Here is a 19,357-nt window from a genome sequence, read left to right on the forward strand (position 1 = left end):
CACATCCCTGCTACCTCTGTAGTCTACACCTCAGTTTAGCCCTCTATCTTCACCACCTCCACATCCCTCTTCACCACTATCTTCCACATCCCTGCTACCTCTGTATCTCACCTCAGTTTGCCCTCTATCTTCACCACCTCCACATCCCTGCTCCCTACCTCTGCCCTCTATCTTCACCACCTCCACATCCCTGCTCCCTCTGTTTAGCCCTCTATCTTCACCACCTCCACATCCCTGCTACCTCTGTAGTCTACACCTCAGTTTAGCTCTCTATCTTCACCACCTCCACATCCCTGCTCCCTCTGTAGTCTACACCTCAGATTAGCCCTCTATCTTCACCACCTCCACATCCCTGCTCCCTCTAGTCTACACCTCAGATTAGCCCTCTATCTTCACCACCTCCACATCCCTGCTACCTCTGTAGTCTACAGCTCAGTTTAGCCCTCTATCTTCACCACCTCCACATCCCTGCTACCTCTGTATCTCATATGCCCTCTATCTTCACCACCTCCACATCCCTGCTCCCTCTAGTCTACACCTCAGATTAGCCCTCTATCTTCACCACCTCCACATCCCTGCTACCTCTGTAGTCTACACCTCAGTTTAGCCCTCTATCTTCACCACCTCCACATCCCTGCTACCTCTGTAGTCTACACCTCAGTTTAGCCCTCTATCTTCACCACCTCCACATCCCTGCTACCTCTGTATCTCATATGCCCTCTATCTTCACCACCTCCACATCCCTGCTACCTCTGTAGTCTACACCTCAGTTTAGCCCTCTATCTTCACCACCTCCACATCCCTGCTCCCTCTGTATCGCCTATGCCCTCTATCTTCACCACCTCCACATCCCTGCTCCCTCTGTATCTCCTATGCCCTCTATCTTCACCACCTCCACATCCCTGCTACCTCTGTAGTCTACACCTCAGTTTAGCTCTCTATCTTCACCACCTCCACATCCCTGCTCCCTCTGTAGTCTACACCTCAGATTAGCCCTCTATCTTCACCACCTCCACATCCCTGCTCCCTCTAGTCTACACCTCAGATTAGCCCTCTATCTTCACCACCTCCACATCCCTGCTACCTCTGTAGTCTACAGCTCAGTTTAGCCCTCTATCTTCACCACCTCCACATCCCTGCTACCTCTGTATCTCATATGCCCTCTATCTTCACCACCTCCACATCCCTGCTCCCTTCTCCACAGCTACCTCTAGTCACCTCAGTTTAGCCCTCTATCTTCACCACCTCCACATCCCTGCTACCTCTGTAGTCTACACCTCAGTTTAGCCCTCTATCTTCACCACCTCCACATCCCTGCTACCTCTGTAGTCTTCACCACCTCCACAGATTAGCCCTCTATCTTCACCACCTCCACATCCCTGCTACCTCTGTAGTCTACACCTCAGTTTAGCCCTCTATCTTCACCACCTCCACATCCCTGCTCCCTCTAGTCTACACCTCAGATTAGCCCTCTATCTTCACCACCTCCACATCCCTGCTACCTCTGTAGTCTACACCTCAGTTTAGCCCTCTATCTTCACCACCTCCACATCCCTGCTACCTCTGTATCTCATATGCCCTCTATCTTCACCACCTCCACATCCCTGCTCCCTCTAGTCTACACCTCAGATTAGCCCTCTATCTTCACCACCTCCACATCCCTGCTACCTCTGTAGTCTACACCTCAGTTTAGCCCTCTATCTTCACCACCTCCACATCCCTGCTACCTCTGTAGTCTACAGCTCAGTTTAGCCCTCTATCTTCACCACCTCCACATCCCTGCTACCTCTGTATCTCATATGCCCTCTATCTTCACCACCTCCACATCCCTGCTACCCTCTAGTCTACACCTCAGATTAGCCCTCTATCTTCACCACCTCCACATCCCTGCTACCTCTGTATCTCTATGTCTTCACCACCTCCACAGTTTAGCCCTCTATCTTCACCACCTCCACATCCCTGCTACCTCTGTAGTCTACACCTCAGATTAGCCCTCTATCTTCTTCATCCCCACCTCCACATCCCTGCTACCTCTGTAGTCTACACCTCTCAGTTTAGCCCTCTATCTTCACCACCTCCACATCCCTGCTCCCTCTAGTCTACACCTCAGATTAGCCCTCTATCTTCACCACCTCCACATCCCTGCTACCTCTGTAGTCTACAGCTCAGTTTAGCCCTCTATCTTCACCACCTCCACATCCCTGCTACCTCTGTATCTCATATGCCCTCTATCTTCACCACCTCCACATCCCTGCTCCCTCTAGTCTACACCTCAGATTAGCCCTCTATCTTCACCACCTCCACATCCCTGCTACCTCTGTAGTCTACACCTCAGTTTAGCCCTCTATCTTCACCACCTCCACATCCCTGCTACCTCTGTAGTCTACACCTCAGATTAGCCCTCTATCTTCACCACCTCCACATCCCTGCTACCTCTGTAGTCTACACCTCAGTTTAGCCCTCTATCTTCACCACCTCCACATCCCTGCTCCCTCTAGTCTACACCTCAGATTAGCCCTCTATCTTCACCACCTCCACATCCCTGCTACCTCTGTAGTCTACACCTCAGTTTAGCCCTCTATCTTCACCACCTCCACATCCCTGCTACCTCTGTAGTCTACAGCTCAGTTTAGCCCTCTATCTTCACCACCTCCACATCCCTGCTACCTCTGTATCTCATATGCCCTCTATCTTCACCACCTCCACATCCCTGCTACCTCTGTAGTCTACACCTCAGTTTAGCCCTCTATCTTCACCACCTCCACATCCCTGCTACCTCTGTAGTCTACACCTCAGTTTGCCCTCTATCTTCACCACCTCCCTGCTCCCTGCTCCTCTGCCCTCTATCTCCTATCCACATCCCCTAGTCTACATCTTCATCCACCTCCACATCCCTGCTACCTCTGTAGTCTACACCTCAGTTTAGCTCTCTATCTTCACCACCTCCACATCCCTGCTCCCTCTGTAGTCTACAGCTCAGTTTAGCCCTCTATCTTCACCACCTCCACATCCCTGCTCCCTCTAGTCTACACCTCAGATTAGCCCTCTATCTTCACCACCTCCACATCCCTGCTCCCTCTGTAGTCTACACCTCAGATTAGCCCTCTATCTTCACCACCTCCACATCCCTGCTCCCTCTAGTCTACACCTCAGATTAGCCCTCTATCTTCACCACCTCCACATCCCTGCTACCTCTGTAGTCTACACCTCAGTTTAGCCCTCTATCTTCACCACCTCCACATCCCTGCTACCTCTGTATCTCACCTATGCCCTCTATCTTCACCACCTCCACATCCCTGCTGCCCCCTCTAGTCTAGTCTACACCTCAGATTAGCCCTCTATCTTCACCACCTCCACATCCCTGCTACCTCTGTAGTCTACACCTCAGTTTAGCCCTCTATCTTCACCACCTCCACATCCCTGCTACCTCTGTAGTCTACACCTCAGATTAGCCCTCTATCTTCACCACCTCCACATCCCTGCTACCTCTGTAGTCTACACCTCAGTTTAGCCCTCTATCTTCACCACCTCCACATCCCTGCTCCCTCTAGTCTACACCTCAGATTAGCCCTCTATCTTCACCACCTCCACATCCCTGCTACCTCTGTAGTCTACACCTCAGTTTAGCCCTCTATCTTCACCACCTCCACATCCCTGCTACCTCTGTATCTCATATGCCCTCTATCTTCACCACCTCCACATCCCTGCTCCCTCTAGTCTACACCTCAGATTAGCCCTCTATCTTCACCACCTCCACATCCCTGCTACCTCTGTAGTCTACACCTCAGTTTAGCCCTCTATCTTCACCACCTCCACATCCCTGCTACCTCTGTAGTCTACACCTCAGTTTAGCACTCTATCTTCACCACCTCCACATCCCTGCTCCCTCTAGTCTACACCTCAGATTAGCCCTCTATCTTCACCACCTCCACATCCCTGCTACCTCTGTAGTCTACACCTCAGTTTAGCCCTCTATCTTCACCACCTCCACATCCCTGCTACCTCTGCCCTCTATCTTCACCACCTAGTCTACACCTCAGATTAGCCCTCTATCTTCACCACCTCCACATCCCTGCTACCTCTGTAGTCTACACCTCAGATTAGCCCTCTATCTTCACCACCTCCACATCCCTGCTCCCTCTAGTCTACACCTCAGATTAGCCCTCTATCTTCACCACCTCCACATCCCTGCTCCCTCTAGTCTACACCTCAGATTAGCCCTCTATCTTCACCACCTCCACATCCCTGCTACCTCTGTAGTCTACACCTCAGATTAGCCCTCTATCTTCACCACCTCCACATCCCTGCTCCCTCTGTAGTCTACACCTCAGTTTAGCCCTCTATCTTCACCACCTCCACATCCCTGCTACCTCTGTAGTCTACACCTCAGTTTAGCCCTCTATCTTCACCACCTCCACATCCCTGCTACCTCTGTAGTCTACACCTCAGTTTAGCCCTCTATCTTCACCACCTCCACATCCCTGCTACCTCTGTATCTCATATGCCCTCTATCTTCACCACCTCCACATCCCTGCTCCCTCTAGTCTACACCTCAGGTTAGCCCTCTATCTTCACCACCTCCACATCCCTGCTACCTCTGTAGTCTACACCACCCACAGTTTAGCCCTCATCTTCACCACCTCCACATCCCTGCTACCTCTGTAGTCTACACCTCAGTTTAGCCCTCTATCTTCACCACCTCCACATCCCTGCTCCCTCTGTATCACCTATGCCCTCTATCTTCACCACCTCCACATCCCTGCTCCCTCTGTATCTCCTATGCCCTCTATCTTCACCACCTCCACATCCCTGCTACCTCTGTAGTCTACACCTCAGTTTAGCTCTCTATCTTCACCACCTCCACATCCCTGCTCCCTCTGTAGTCTACACCTCAGATTAGCCCTCTATCTTCACCACCTCCACATCCCTGCTCCCTCTAGTCTACACCTCAGTTTAGCCCTCTATCTTCACCACCTCCACATCCCTGCTACCTCTGTAGTCTACACCTCAGATTAGCCCTCTATCTTCACCACCTCCACATCCCTGCTACCTCTGTAGTCTACACCTCAGATTAGCCCTCTATCTTCACCACCTCCACATCCCTGCTCCCTCTAGTCTACACCTCAGATTAGCCCTCTATCTTCACCACCTCCACATCCCTGCTACCTCTGTAGTCTACACCTCAGATTAGCCCTCTATCTTCACCACCTCCACATCCCTGCTCCCTCTGTAGTCTACACCTCAGTTTAGCCCTCTATCTTCACCACCTCCACATCCCTGCTACCTCTGTAGTCTACACCTCAGATTAGCCCTCTATCTTCACCACCTCCACATCCCTGCTCCCTCTGTAGTCTACACCTCAGATTAGCCCTCTATCTTCACCACCTCCACATCCCTGCTACCTCTGTAGTCTACACCTCAGTTTAGCCCTCTGCCCAACACACCTCCACACATCCTGCCTGCTCACCCTACCTTTAAAACCCAGCCTACAGAAATGCCCAGCCTTCCGCTTCATCGTCCGTACATGGAAGTTCTCCTCTCTCACTCTGCTCAGAGTCTACACCTAAATCTGGTTGTAATTGGGTGTGTATTTCCAACCGGCAATAAATAAAATGCCGGCTGTGCTGACAGGACCCCAGCTAGAGTGGGGAGCACGCGCACACACACACACACACACACACACACACACACACACACACACACACACACACACACACACACACACACACACACACACACACACACACACACACACACACACACACACACACACATAGTTGGCAGGCCTCATTCGGTACCAGATGCTGTGTTCTGTTCTGTTCCTCCAAGCGGGATAGTATGGACTCGGGGGCCATTTGTTTAGCCTTGGACGGCGGCCCGCTAACAATTATCCCATGGTTCGCACTATGCACAAACACCCAGCCAGCCGAGAAATACAGGGGACTGACTGAGAAGTTGTTCGTTTTCCACTGTGTTGAGTGTGTGATTTCTTTTTTAACGGGAACTTAAAATAGTTTACTGAGGTGTTGAGAATGTGAAAGGTTGATTAAAGACACACACAGAGACATGGGAAAGGGCATACCTAGTGGAAACGGGACACCTAGTGGGAAAGGGCATACCTAGTGGGAAAGGGGATACCTAGTGGAAACGGGGACACCTAGTGGGAAAGGGGATACCTAGTGGAAACAGGGATACCTAGTGGGAAAGGGCATACCTAGTGGGAAAGGGGATACCTAGTGGAAACGGGACACCTAGTGGGAAAGGGCATACCTAGTGGGAAAGGGGATACCTAGTGGAAACGGGGACACCTAGTGGGAAAGGGGATACCTAGTGGAAACAGGGATACCTAGTGGGAAAGGGGATACCTAGTGGGAAAGGGGATACCTAGTGGGAAAGGGGATACCTAGTGGAAACAGGGATACCTAGTGGAAACAGGGATACCTAGTGGGAAAGGGGATACCTAGTGGGAAAGGGGATACCTAGTGGAAACAGGGATACCTAGTGGAAACAGGGTTACCTAGTGGGAAAGGGGATACCTAGTGGGAAAGGGGATACCTAGTGGGAAAGGGGATACCTAGTGGAAACAGGGTTACCTAGTGGAAACAGGGATACCTAGTGGGAAAGGGGATACCTAGTGGAAACGGGGATACCTAGTGGAAACAGGGATACCTAGTGGGAAAGGGGATACCTAGTGGAAACGGGGATACCTAGTGGGAAAGGGGATACCTAGTGGAAACGGGGATACCTAGTGGGAAAGGGGATACCTAGTGGAAACGGGGACACCTAGTGGGAAAGGGGATACCTAGTGGGAAAGGGGATACCTAGTGGGAAAGGGGATACCTAGTGGGAAAGGGGATACCTAGTGGAAACAGGGATACCTAGTGGGAAAGGGGATACCTAGTGGGAAAGGGGATACCTAGTGGAAATGGGGATACCTAGTGGGAAAGGGGATACCTAGTGGGAAAGGGGATACCTAGTGGGAAAGGGGATACCTAGTGGAAACGGGGATACCTAGTGGAAACAGGGATACCTAGTGGGAAAGGGGATACCTAGTGGAAACGGGGATACCTAGTGGGAAAGGGGATACCTAGTGGGAAAGGGGATACCTAGTGGAAACGGGGATACCTAGTGGGAAAGGGGATACCTAGTGGAAACGGGGACACCTAGTGGGAAAGGGGATACCTAGTGGGAAAGGGGATACCTAGTGGGAAAGGGGATACCTAGTGGGAAAGGGGATACCTAGTGGAAACAGGGATACCTAGTGGGAAAGGGGATACCTAGTGGGAAAGGGGATACCTAGTGGAAACAGGGATACCTAGTGGAAACAGGGTTACCTAGTGGGAAAGGGGATACCTAGTGGGAAAGGGGATACCTAGTGGGAAAGGGGATACCTAGTGGAAACAGGGTTACCTAGTGGAAACAGGGATACCTAGTGGGAAAGGGGATACCTAGTGGAAACGGGGATACCTAGTGGAAACAGGGATACCTAGTGGGAAAGGGGATACCTAGTGGAAACGGGGATACCTAGTGGGAAAGGGGATACCTAGTGGAAACGGGGATACCTAGTGGGAAAGGGGATACCTAGTGGAAACGGGGACACCTAGTGGGAAAGGGGATACCTAGTGGGAAAGGGGATACCTAGTGGAAACAGGGATACCTAGTGGAAACAGGGATACCTAGTGGGAAAGGGGATACCTAGTGGGAAAGGGGATACCTAGTGGAAACAGGGATACCTAGTGGAAACAGGGTTACCTAGTGGGAAAGGGGATACCTAGTGGGAAAGGGGATACCTAGTGGGAAAGGGGATACCTAGTGGAAACAGGGTTACCTAGTGGAAACAGGGATACCTAGTGGGAAAGGGGATACCTAGTGGAAACGGGGATACCTAGTGGAAACAGGGATACCTAGTGGGAAAGGGGATACCTAGTGGAAACGGGGATACCTAGTGGGAAAGGGGATACCTAGTGGAAACGGGGATACCTAGTGGGAAAGGGGATACCTAGTGGAAACGGGGACACCTAGTGGGAAAGGGGATACCTAGTGGGAAAGGGGATACCTAGTGGGAAAGGGGATACCTAGTGGGAAAGGGGATACCTAGTGGAAACAGGGATACCTAGTGGGAAAGGGGATACCTAGTGGGAAAGGGGATACCTAGTGGAAATGGGGATACCTAGTGGGAAAGGGGATACCTAGTGGGAAAGGGGATACCTAGTGGGAAAGGGGATACCTAGTGGAAACGGGGATACCTAGTGGAAACAGGGATACCTAGTGGGAAAGGGGATACCTAGTGGAAACGGGGATACCTAGTGGGAAAGGGGATACCTAGTGGGAAAGGGGATACCTAGTGGAAACGGGGATACCTAGTGGGAAGGGGATACCTAGTGGAAACGGGGACACCTAGTGGGAAAGGGGATACCTAGTGGGAAAGGGGATACCTAGTGGGAAAGGGGATACCTAGTGGGAAAGGGGATACCTAGTGGAAACAGGGATACCTAGTGGGAAAGGGGATACCTAGTGGGAAAGGGGATACCTAGTGGAAATGGGGATACCTAGTGGGAAAGGGGATACCTAGTGGGAAAGGGGATACCTAGTGGGAAAGGGGATACCTAGTGGAAACAGGGATACCTAGTGGAAACAGGGATACCTAGTGGGAAAGGGGATACCTAGTGGGAAAGGGGATACCTAGTGGGAAAGGGGATACCTAGTGGGAAAGGGGATACCTAGTGGAAACAGGGTTACCTAGTGGAAACAGGGATACCTAGTGGGAAAGGGGATACCTAGTGGAAACGGGGATACCTAGTGGAAACAGGGATACCTAGTGGGAAAGGGGATACCTAGTGGAAACGGGGATACCTAGTGGGAAAGGGGATACCTAGTGGAAACGGGGATACCTAGTGGGAAAGGGGATACCTAGTGGAAACGGGGACACCTAGTGGGAAAGGGGATACCTAGTGGGAAAGGGGATACCTAGTGGGAAAGGGGATACCTAGTGGAAACAGGGATACCTAGTGGGAAAGGGGATACCTAGTGGGAAAGGGGATACCTAGTGGAAATGGGGATACCTAGTGGGAAAGGGGATACCTAGTGGGAAAGGGGATACCTAGTGGGAAAGGGGATACCTAGTGGAAACGGGGATACCTAGTGGAAACAGGGATACCTAGTGGGAAAGGGGATACCTAGTGGAAACGGGGATACCTAGTGGGAAAGGGGATACCTAGTGGGAAAGGGGATACCTAGTGGAAACGGGGATACCTAGTGGGAAAGGGGATACCTAGTGGAAACGGGGACACCTAGTGGGAAAGGGGATACCTAGTGGGAAAGGGGATACCTAGTGGGAAAGGGGATACCTAGTGGAAACAGGGATACCTAGTGGGAAAGGGGATACCTAGTGGGAAAGGGGATACCTAGTGGAAATGGGGATACCTAGTGGGAAAGGGGATACCTAGTGGGAAAGGGGATACCTAGTGGGAAAGGGGATACCTAGTGGAAACGGGGATACCTAGTCAGTTGCACAACTGAATGCACTCAATCAAAATGTGTCTTTTGCATTTAACCCAACGCCTCTGAATCAGAGAGGTGTGGGGAGCTGCCTTAATCAGCGTCCAGTTATTGTTGGGGTTAACTGCCTTGCTCAAGAGCAGAAAGGCAGATTTTTACACCTTGACGGTTCGGGGATTTGAACCAGCAACCTTTCGGTTATTGGCCCAACACACACAGACAGACAGACAGACAGACAGACAGACAGTGTAAGATCAAAGTGAAGAAGACTGAACTCACACACAGGACGTGTAGGGCCACAGCTCCTTCTGTCCTCTCCTTGTGGGTAAACAGATCTGTAGGGAACTCGTGCAAAGCTGAAAGAGACAGAGATTTTGGGTTACACAAGCAAGAGATTGTGTGTGTGTGTCTGTGTGGATGGATTGTGTGCGTGTGTGTGTTCTGACGTCTGTCCTGTGAGGTCAATGCTACTAGCAAGCTAATGGAGGACACAGAACTCATATGAACTGACAAGGGCTGGCCCTGCAGCACCTTGCCTAAAGGTGTATTTGTGTGTGTTTGTGTGTGTGTGTGTGTGCATACCTGCGTCCGTCCATCTGTGAGTGTGTGTCTGTATGACAGTCCTGCAGCATCCTGCCACGGATTGTGTGTGTGTGTGTGTGTGTGTGTGTGTGTCTGCGCGCCTCCTGAGAACTGAAAGACCCACCAGAGGAGAAGAGAAAAAGAGATGGAAAAAGTGAGAGCGAAGAAGAGGACAAAGAGAGGGCAGAGATGAGAGAGTAAAAATAGAGCTCAGGATTAGGATATGTAGGGTGAGGAGGAGAGAGGGATGAGGAGGAGAGAGGGATGAGGAGGAGAGAGGGAGGAGAGGGGGATGAGAAGAGGGGGAAATTATGCATGGAAAGAGAGTTGGGCTACAAGGGGAAAGGGTACAAGAAGCACTAGAAGCTATCACTCCTTATTGTGCATAAAAAAGTGTGTAAGAGAGAGAAAGGGAGAGGGGAAATGAGAGAGGGGAAACTAGAGAGGAGGAAAGAGAGAGGGGGAAATGAGAGAGGGGAAATGAGAGAGGGGAAATAAAGAGGGAAAAGAGAGAGGGGGAAAGAGAGAGGGGCAAAGGGAGAGGGGAAAGAGAGGAGGAAAGAGAGAGGGGGAAAAGAGAGGAGGAAAGAGAGAGGGGATATAGAGAGGGGAAATAGAGAGGGGAAAATAGAGAGGGGGAAATAGAGAGGGGAAAAGAGAGAGGGGAAATAGAGAGGGGAAAAGAGAGAGAGGAAAAGAGAGAGGGGAAATAGAGAGGGGAAATAGAGGGTGGAAATAGAGAGGGGAAAAGAGAGAGGGGGAAATAGAGAGGGGAAATAGAGAGGGGACAAGAGAGAGGGGAAATAGAGAGGGGAAAGAGAGAGGGGAAAGAGAGAGGGGAAATAGAGAGGGGAAAGAGAGAGGGGGAGAGAGGGGGAAATAGAGAGGGGAAAGAGAGGGGAAATAGAGAGGGGAAATAGAGAGGGGAAAAGAGAGAGGGGAAAGAGGGGAAAAGAGAGAGGGGAAATAGAGAGGGAAAAAGAGAGGGGGAAGAGAGAGAGGGAAATGAGAGAGGGGAAATGAGAGGGGAAATGAGAGAGGGGAAATAAAGAGGGAAAAGAGAGAGGGGGAAAGAGAGGGGAGGAAAGAGAGGGGGAAAAGCGAGGGGAAAATAGAGAGGGGGAAATAGAGAGGGGAAAAGAGAGAGGGGAAATAGAGAGGGGAAAAGAGAGAGGGGAAAAGAGAGGGGGAAAGAGAGAGGGGAAAAGAGAGAGGGAAAATAGAGAGGGGAAATAGAGAGGGGAAAAGAGAGGGGGAAAGAGAGAGGGAAAAAGAGAGGGGAAAATAGAGGGGAAAGAGAGAGGGAAAAGAGAGAGGGGGAAAGAGAGGGGGAAAGAAAGGGGAAAGAGAGAGGGGGAAATAGAGAGGGGGAAAAGAGAGGGGAAATAGAGAGGGGAAATAGAGAGGGGAAAGAGAGAGGGGAAAGAGGGGAAAAGAGAGAGGGGAAATAGAGAGGGAAAAAGAGAGGGGGAAAGAGAGAGGGGGAAATGAGAGAGGGGAAATGAGAGAGGGGAAAGAGAGAGGGGAAAATAGAGAGGGGAAAAGAGAGAGGGGGAAATAGAGAGTAAGAAAAAGGAGAGAAAAATAAGACAGAAAGAAAAAGAGCATAAATACCTAGGTTATCCTCTCACTCCACACTTCCTTCCCTCTCTCTCCATTCATTCATTCTCTTTCCCTCTCCCTCCATTCATACATGCTCCTTCCCTCTCCCTCCATTCATACATTCTCCTTCCCTCTCCCTCCATTCATACATTCTCATTTCCTCTCTCTCCATTCATTCATTCTACTTCCCTCTCCCTCCATTCATACATTCTCATTCCCTCTCCCTCCATTCATACATTCTCCTTCCCTCTCCCTCCATTCATACATTATCCTTCCCTCTCCCTCCATTCATACATTCTCCTTCCCTCTCCCGCCATTCATTCATTCATTCTCCTTCCCTCTCCATCCAATCGTTCATTCTCTTTCCCTCTCCCTCCATTCATTCTACTTCCCTCTCCCTCCATTCATTCTACTTCCCTCTCTCTCCATTCATTCATTTTCCTTCCCTCTCCCCCCATTCATTCATTCTCCTTCCCTCTCCCTCCATTCATTCTCCTTCCCTCTCCCTCCATTCATTTTCCTTCCCTCTCCCTCCATTCATTCTACTTCCCTCTCCCTCCATTCACTCATTTCCTTCCCTCTCCCTCCATTCATTCATTCTCATTCCCTCTCCCTCCATTCATTCTCCCTTCCCCTCTCCTCCATTCATACATTCTCCTTCCCTCTCCCTCCATTCATTCATTCTCCTTCCCTCTCCCTCCATTCATACATTCTCCCTCCATTCCCTCTCCCTCCATTCATCCACATTATCCTTCCCTCCTCCCTCCATTCTCCCTCCATTCATACATTCTCCTTCCCTCTCCCTCCATTCATTCATTCTCTCCCGCCATTCATTCATTCTCCTTCCCTCTCCCTCCATTCATTATCTTTCCCTCTCCCTCCATTCATTCATTCTCCTTCCCTCTCCATCCAATCGTTCATTCTCTTTCCCTGTCCCTCCATTCATTCTACTTCCCTCTCCCTCCATTCATTCTACTTCCCTCTCCCTCCATTCATTCATTGATCTTCCCTCTCCCGCCATTCATTCATTCATTCTCCTTCCCTCTCCATCCAATCGTTCATTCTCTTTCCCTCTCCCTCCATTCATTATACTTCCATCTCCCTCCATTCATTCTACTTCCCTCTCCCTCCATTCATTCATTTTCCTTCCCTCTCCCCCCATTCATTCATTCTCCTTCCCTCTCCCTCCATTCATTTTCCTTCCCTCTCCCTCCATTCATTCTACTTCCCTCTCCCTCCATTCACTCATTTCCCTTCCCTCTCCCTCCATTCATTCATTCTCTTTCCCTCTCCCTCCATTCATACATGCTCCTTCCCTCTCCCTCCATTCATACATTCTCATTCCCTCTCCCTCCATTCATACATTCTCCTTCCCTCTCCCTCCATTCATACATTATCCTTCCCTCTCCCTCCATTCATACATTATCCTTCCCTCTCCCGCCATTCATTCATCCATTCTCCTTCCCTCTCCCTCCATTCATTATCTTTCCCTCTCCCTCCATTCATTCATTCTCCTTCCCTCTCCATCCAATCGTTCATTCTCTTTCCCTGTCCCTCCATTCATTCTACTTCCCTCTCCCTCCATTCATTCTACTTCCCTCTCCCTCCATTCATTCATTGATCTTCCCTCTCCCCCCATTCATTCATTCTCCTTCCCTCTCCCTCCATTCATTTTCCTTCCCTCTCCCTCCATTCATTCTACTTCCCTCTCCCTCCATTCACTAATTTTCCTTCCCTCTCCCTCCATTCATTCATTCTCCTTCCCACTCCATCCATTCATTCTACTTCCCTCTCCCTCCATTCATTCATTCTCCTTCCTCCTCCTCCATTCATTCTCCTTCCCTCTCCATCCATTCATTCTACTTCCCTCTCCCTCCATTCATTCTACTTCCCTCTCCCTCCATTCATACATTCTCCTTCCCTCTCCCGCCATTCATTCATTCATTCTCCTTCCCTCTCCCTCCATTCATAATCTTTCCCTCTCCCTCCATTCATTCATTCTCCTTCCCTCTCCATCCAATCGTTCATTCTCTTTCCCTCCCCTCCATTCATTCTACTTCCCTCTCCCTCCATTCATTCTACTTCCCTCTCCCTCCATTCATTCATTCTACTTCCCTCTCCCTCCATTCATTCATTCTCCTTCCTCCTCCTCCATTCATTCTCCTTCCCTCTCCATCCATTCATTCTACTTCCCTCTCCCTCCATTCATTCTACTTCCCTCTCCCTCCATTCATACATTCTCCTTCCCTCTCCCGCCATTCATTCATTAATTATCCTTCCCTCTCCCTCCATTCATTATCTTTCCCTCTCCCTCCATTCATTCATCCTCCTTCCCTCTCCATCCAATCGTTCATTCTCTTTCCCTCTCCCTCCATTCATTCTACTTCCCTCTCCCTCCATTCATTCAACTTCCCTCTCCCTCCCTCCATTCATTCATTTTCCTTCCCTCTCCCTCCATTCATTCATTCTCCTTCCCTCTCCATCCAATCGTTCATTCTCTTTCCCTCTCCCTCCATTCATTCTACTTCCCTCTCCCTCCATTCATTCTACTTCCCTCTCCCTCCATTCATTCATTCTACTTCCCTCTCCCTCCATTCATTCATTCTCCTTCATCCTCCTCCATTCATTCTCCTTCCCTCTCCATCCATTCATTCTACTTCCCTCTCCCTCCATTCATACATTCTCCTTCCCTCTCCCGCCATTCATTCATTAATTATCCTTCCCTCTCCCTCCATTCATTATCTTTCCCTCTCCCTCCATTCATTCATCCTCCTTCCCTCTCCATCCAATCATTCATTCTCTTTCCCTCTCCCTCCATTCATTCTACTTCCCTCTCCCTCCATTCATTCTACTTCCCTCTCCCTCCCTCCATTCATTCATTTTCCTTCCCTCTCCCCCCATTCATTCATTCTCCTTCCCTCTCCCTCCATGCATTTTCCTTCCCTCTCCCTCCATTCATTCTACTTCCCTCTCCCTCCATTCACTCATTTTCCTTCCCTCTCCCTCCCTCCATTCATTCATTCATTCTCCTTCCCTCTCCATCCAATCGTTCATTCTCTTTCCCTGTCCCTCCATTCATTCTACTTCCCTCTCCCTCCATTCATTCTACTTCCCTCTCCCTCCATTCATTCATTGATCTTCCCTCTCCCGCCATTCATTCATTCATTCTCCTTCCCTCTCCATCCAATCGTTCATTCTCTTTCCCTCTCCCTCCATTCATTCTACTTCCATCTCCCTCCATTCATTCTACTTCCCTCTCCCTCCATTCATTCATTTTCCTTCCCTCTCCCCCCATTCATTCATTCTCCTTCCCTCTCCCTCCATTCATTTTCCTTCCCTCTCCCTCCATTCATTCTACTTCCCTGTCCCTCCATTCATTCATTCTCCTTCCTCCTCCTCCATTCATTCTCCTTCCCTCTCTCTCCATTCATTCTACTTCCCTCTCCCTCCATTCATTCTCCTTCCCTCTCCCTCCATTCATTCTACTTCCCTCTCTCTCCATTCATTCTCCTTCCCTCTCCCTCCATTCATTCTACTTCCCTCTCTCTCTCCATTCATTCTCTTTCCCTCTCCCTCCATTCATTCTACTTCCCTCTCCCTCCATTCATTCTACTTCCCTCTCCCTCCATTCATTCATTCTACTTCCCTCTCCCTCCATTCATTCATTCTACTTCCCTCTCCCTCCATTCATTCATTCTACTTCCCTCTCCTCCATTCATTCATTCTACTTCCCTCTCCCTCCATCCATTAATTCTGCTTCCCTCTCCATCCATTCATTCATTCTACTTCCCTCTCCTCCATTCATTCATTCTACTTCCCTCTCCCTCCATCCATTAATTCTGCTTCCCTCTCCATCCATTCATTCATTCTCTTTCCCTATCTCTCCATTCATTCTACTTCCCTCTCCCTCCATTCATACATTCTAATTCCCTCTCCCTCCATTCATACATTCTCCTTCCCTCTCCCTCCATTCATACATTATCCTTCCCTCTCCCTCCATTCATACATTTTCCTTCCCTCTCCCGCCATTCATTCATTCATTCTCCTTCCCTCTCCCTCCATTCATTATCTTTCCCTCTCCCTCCATTCATTCATTCTCCTTCCCTCTCCATCCAATCGTTCATTTTCCTTCCCTCTCCCCCCATTCATTCATTCTCCTTCCCTCTCCCTCCATTCATTTTCCTCTCCCTCCATTCCTCTCCCTCCATTCATTCTACTTCCCTCTCCCTCCATTCACTAATTTTCCTTCCCTCTCCCTCCATTCATTCATTCTCCTTCCCACTCCATCCATTCATTCTACTTCCTTCTCCCTCCATTCATTCATTCTCCTTCCTCCTCCTCCATTCATTCTCCTTCCCTCTCCATCCATTCATTCTACTTCCCTCTCCCTCCATTCATTCTACTTCCCTCTCCCTCCATTCATACATTCTCCTTCCCTCTCCCGCCATTCATTCATTCATTCTCCTTCCCTCTCCCTCCATTCATTATCTTTCCCTCTCCCTCCATTCATTCATTCTCCTTCCCTCTCCATCCAATCGTTCATTCTCTTTCCCTCTCCCTCCATTCATTCTACTTCCCTCTGCCTCCATTCATTCTACTTCCCTCTCCCTCCATTCATTCATTCTACTTCCCTCTCCCTCCATTCATTCATTCTCCTTCCTCCTCCTCCATTCATTCTCCTTCCCTCTCCATCCATTCATTCTAATTCCCTCTCCCTCCATTCATTCTACTTCCCTCTCCCTCCATTCATACATTCTCCTTCCCTCTCCCGCCATTCATTCATTAATTCTCCTTCCCTCTCCCTCCCATTCATTATCTTTCCCTCTCCCTCCATTCATTCATCCTCCTTCCCTCTCCATCCAATCGTTCATTCTCTTTCCCTCTCCCTCCATTCATTCTACTTCCCTCTCCCTCCATTCATTCTACTTCCCTCTCCCTCCCTCCATTCATTCATTTTCCTTCCCTCTCCCCCCATTCATTCATTCTCCTTCCCTCTCCCTCCATTCATTATCTTTCCCTCTCCCTCCATTCATTCATTCTCCTTCCCTCTCCATCCAATCGTTCATTCTCTTTCCCTCTCCCTCCATTCATTCTACTTCCCTCTCCCTCCATTCATTCTACTTCCCTCTCCCTCCATTCATTCATTCTACTTCCCTCTCCCTCCATTCATTCTACTTCCCTCTCCCTCCATTCATTCATTCTACTTCCCTCTCCCTCCATTCATTCATTCATTCTACTTCCCTCTCCCTCCATTCATTCATTCTACTTCCCTCTCCCTCCATTAATTAATTCTACTTCCCTCTCCCTCCATCCATTAATTCTACTTCCCTCTCCATCCATTCATTCATTATCTTTCCCTATCTCTCCATTCATTCTACTTCCCTCTCCCTCCATTCATACTACTTCCCTCTCTCTCCATTCATTCTCCTTCCCTCTCCCTCCATTCAATCTACTTCCCTCTCCCTCCCTCCATTCATTCTACTTCCCTCTCCCTCCATTCATTCATTTTCCTTCCCTCTCCCCCCATTCATTCATTCTCCTTCCCTCTCCCTCCATTCATTTTCCTTCCTTCCCTCTCCCTCCATTCATTCTACTTCCCTCTCCCTCCATTCACTCATTTTCCTTCCTTCTCCCTCCATTCATTCATTCTCCTTCCCACTCCATCAATTCATTCTACTTCCCTCTCCCTCCATTCATTAATTCTCCTTCCTCCTCCTCCATTCATTCTCCTTCCCTCTCCATCCATTCATTCTACTTCCCTCTCCCTCCATTCATTCTACTTCGCTCTCCCTCCATTCATACATTCTCCTTCCCTCTCCCGCCATTCATTCATTAATTATCCTTCCCTCTCCCTCCATTCATTATCTTTCCCTCCCTCTCCCTCCATTCATTCATTCTCCTTCCCTCTCCATCCAATCGTTCATTCTCTTTCCCTCTCCCTCCATTCATTCTACTTCCCTCTCCCTCCATTCATTCATTTTCCTTCCCTCTCCCCCCATTCATTCATTCTCCTTCCCTCTCCCTCCATGCATTTTCCTTCCCTCTCCCTCCATTCATTCTACTTCCCTCTCCCTCCATTCACTCATTTTCCTTCCCTCTCCCTCCATTCATTCATTCATTCTCCTTCCCTCTCCATCCATTCATTCTACTTCCCTCTCCATCCATTCATTCATTCTCTTTCCCTCTCTCTCCATTCATTCTCCTTCCCTTTCCCCCATTCATTCTACTTCCCTCTCCCTCCATTCATTCTACTTCCCTCTCCCTCCATTCATCCTACTTCCCTCTCCCTCCATTCATTCTCCTTCCCTCTCCCTCCATTCATTCTACTTCCCTCTCTCTCCATTCATTTTCCTTCCCTCTCCCTCCATTCATTCTACTTCCCTCTCTCTCTCCATTCATTCTCTTTCCCTCTCCCTCCATTCATTCTACTTCCCTCTCCCTCCATTCATTCATTCTACTTCCCTCTCCCTCCATTCATTCATTCTACTTCCCTCTCCCTCCATTCATTCATTCTACTTCCCTCTCCCTCTCTCCATTCATTCTCCTTCACTCTCTCTCTCCATTCATTCTCTTTCCCTCTCCCTCCATTCATTCTACTTCCCTCTCCCTCCATTCATTCATTCTACTTCCCTCTCCCTCCATTCATTAATTCTACTTCCCTCTCCCTCCATTCATTCATTCTACTTCCCTCTCCCTCTCTCCATTCATTCTCCTTCACTCTCCCTCCATTCATTCTACTTCCCTCTCCCTCCCTCCATTCATTCATTCTACTTCCCTCTCTCTCTCCATTCATTCTCTTTCCCTCTCCCTCCATTCATTCTACTTCCCTCTCCCTCCATTCATTCTACTTCCCTCTCCCTCCATTCATTCATTCTACTTCCCTCTCCCTCCATTCATTCATTCTACTTCTCTCTCCCTCCATTAATTCATTCTACTTCCCTCTCCCTCCATTCATTCTCCTTCCCTCTCCCCCCATTCATTCATTCTACTTCCCTCTCCCTCCATCCATTAATTCTACTTCCCTCTCCATCCATTCATTCATTCTCTTTCCCTATCTCTCCATTCATTCTACTTCCCTCTCCCTCCATTCATACTACTTCCCTCTCTCTCCATTCATTCTCCTTCCCTCTCCCTCCATTCATTCTACTTCCCTCCCTCCATTCATTCTCCTTCCCTCTCCCTCAATTCATTCTACTTCCCTCTCTCTCCATTCATTCTCCTTCCATCTCCCTCCATTCATTCTACTTCCCTCTCTCTCCATTCATTATCCTTCCCTCTCCCTCCATTCATTCTACTTCCCTCTCTCTCCATTCATTCTACTTCCCTCTCCCTCCCTCCATTCATTCATTCTACTTCACTCTCCCTCCATTCATTCATTCTCCTTCCCTCTCCCTCCATTCATTCTCCTTCCATCTCCCTCCATTCATTCTACTTCCCTCTCTCTCCATTCATTCTCCTTCCCTCTCCCTCCATTCATTATCCTTCCCTCTCCCTCCATTCATTATCCTTCCCTCTCCCTCCATTCATTATCCTTCCCTCTCCCTCCATTCATTATCCTTCCCTCTCCCTCCATTCATTCTACTTCCCTCTCCCTCCATTCATTCTACTTCCCTCTCCCTCCATTCATTCTACTTCCCTCTCCCTCCATTCATTCTACTTCCCTCTCCCTCCATTC

At 49.3% G+C, this 19,357-nt stretch overlaps 1 protein-coding gene across 1 annotated transcript in view; it reads right to left on the reverse strand.

The window, feature by feature from the left end:
* LOC115143555 (sodium/potassium/calcium exchanger 3-like) overlaps window positions 1–19,357 on the reverse strand; it is a 188,062-nt gene that overhangs the window by 21,500 nt on the left and 147,205 nt on the right. The window contains exon 3 of the mRNA XM_065001495.1: window positions 9,778–9,854. Within this exon, the coding sequence (XP_064857567.1) occupies window positions 9,778–9,854 (77 nt within the window). The remainder of the gene's footprint in view (window positions 1–9,777; window positions 9,855–19,357) is intronic.

The sequence above is a fragment of the Oncorhynchus nerka genome, linkage group LG15, assembly GCF_034236695.1.
Source record: "Oncorhynchus nerka isolate Pitt River linkage group LG15, Oner_Uvic_2.0, whole genome shotgun sequence".
Lineage (NCBI taxonomy): Eukaryota > Metazoa > Chordata > Actinopteri > Salmoniformes > Salmonidae > Oncorhynchus > Oncorhynchus nerka.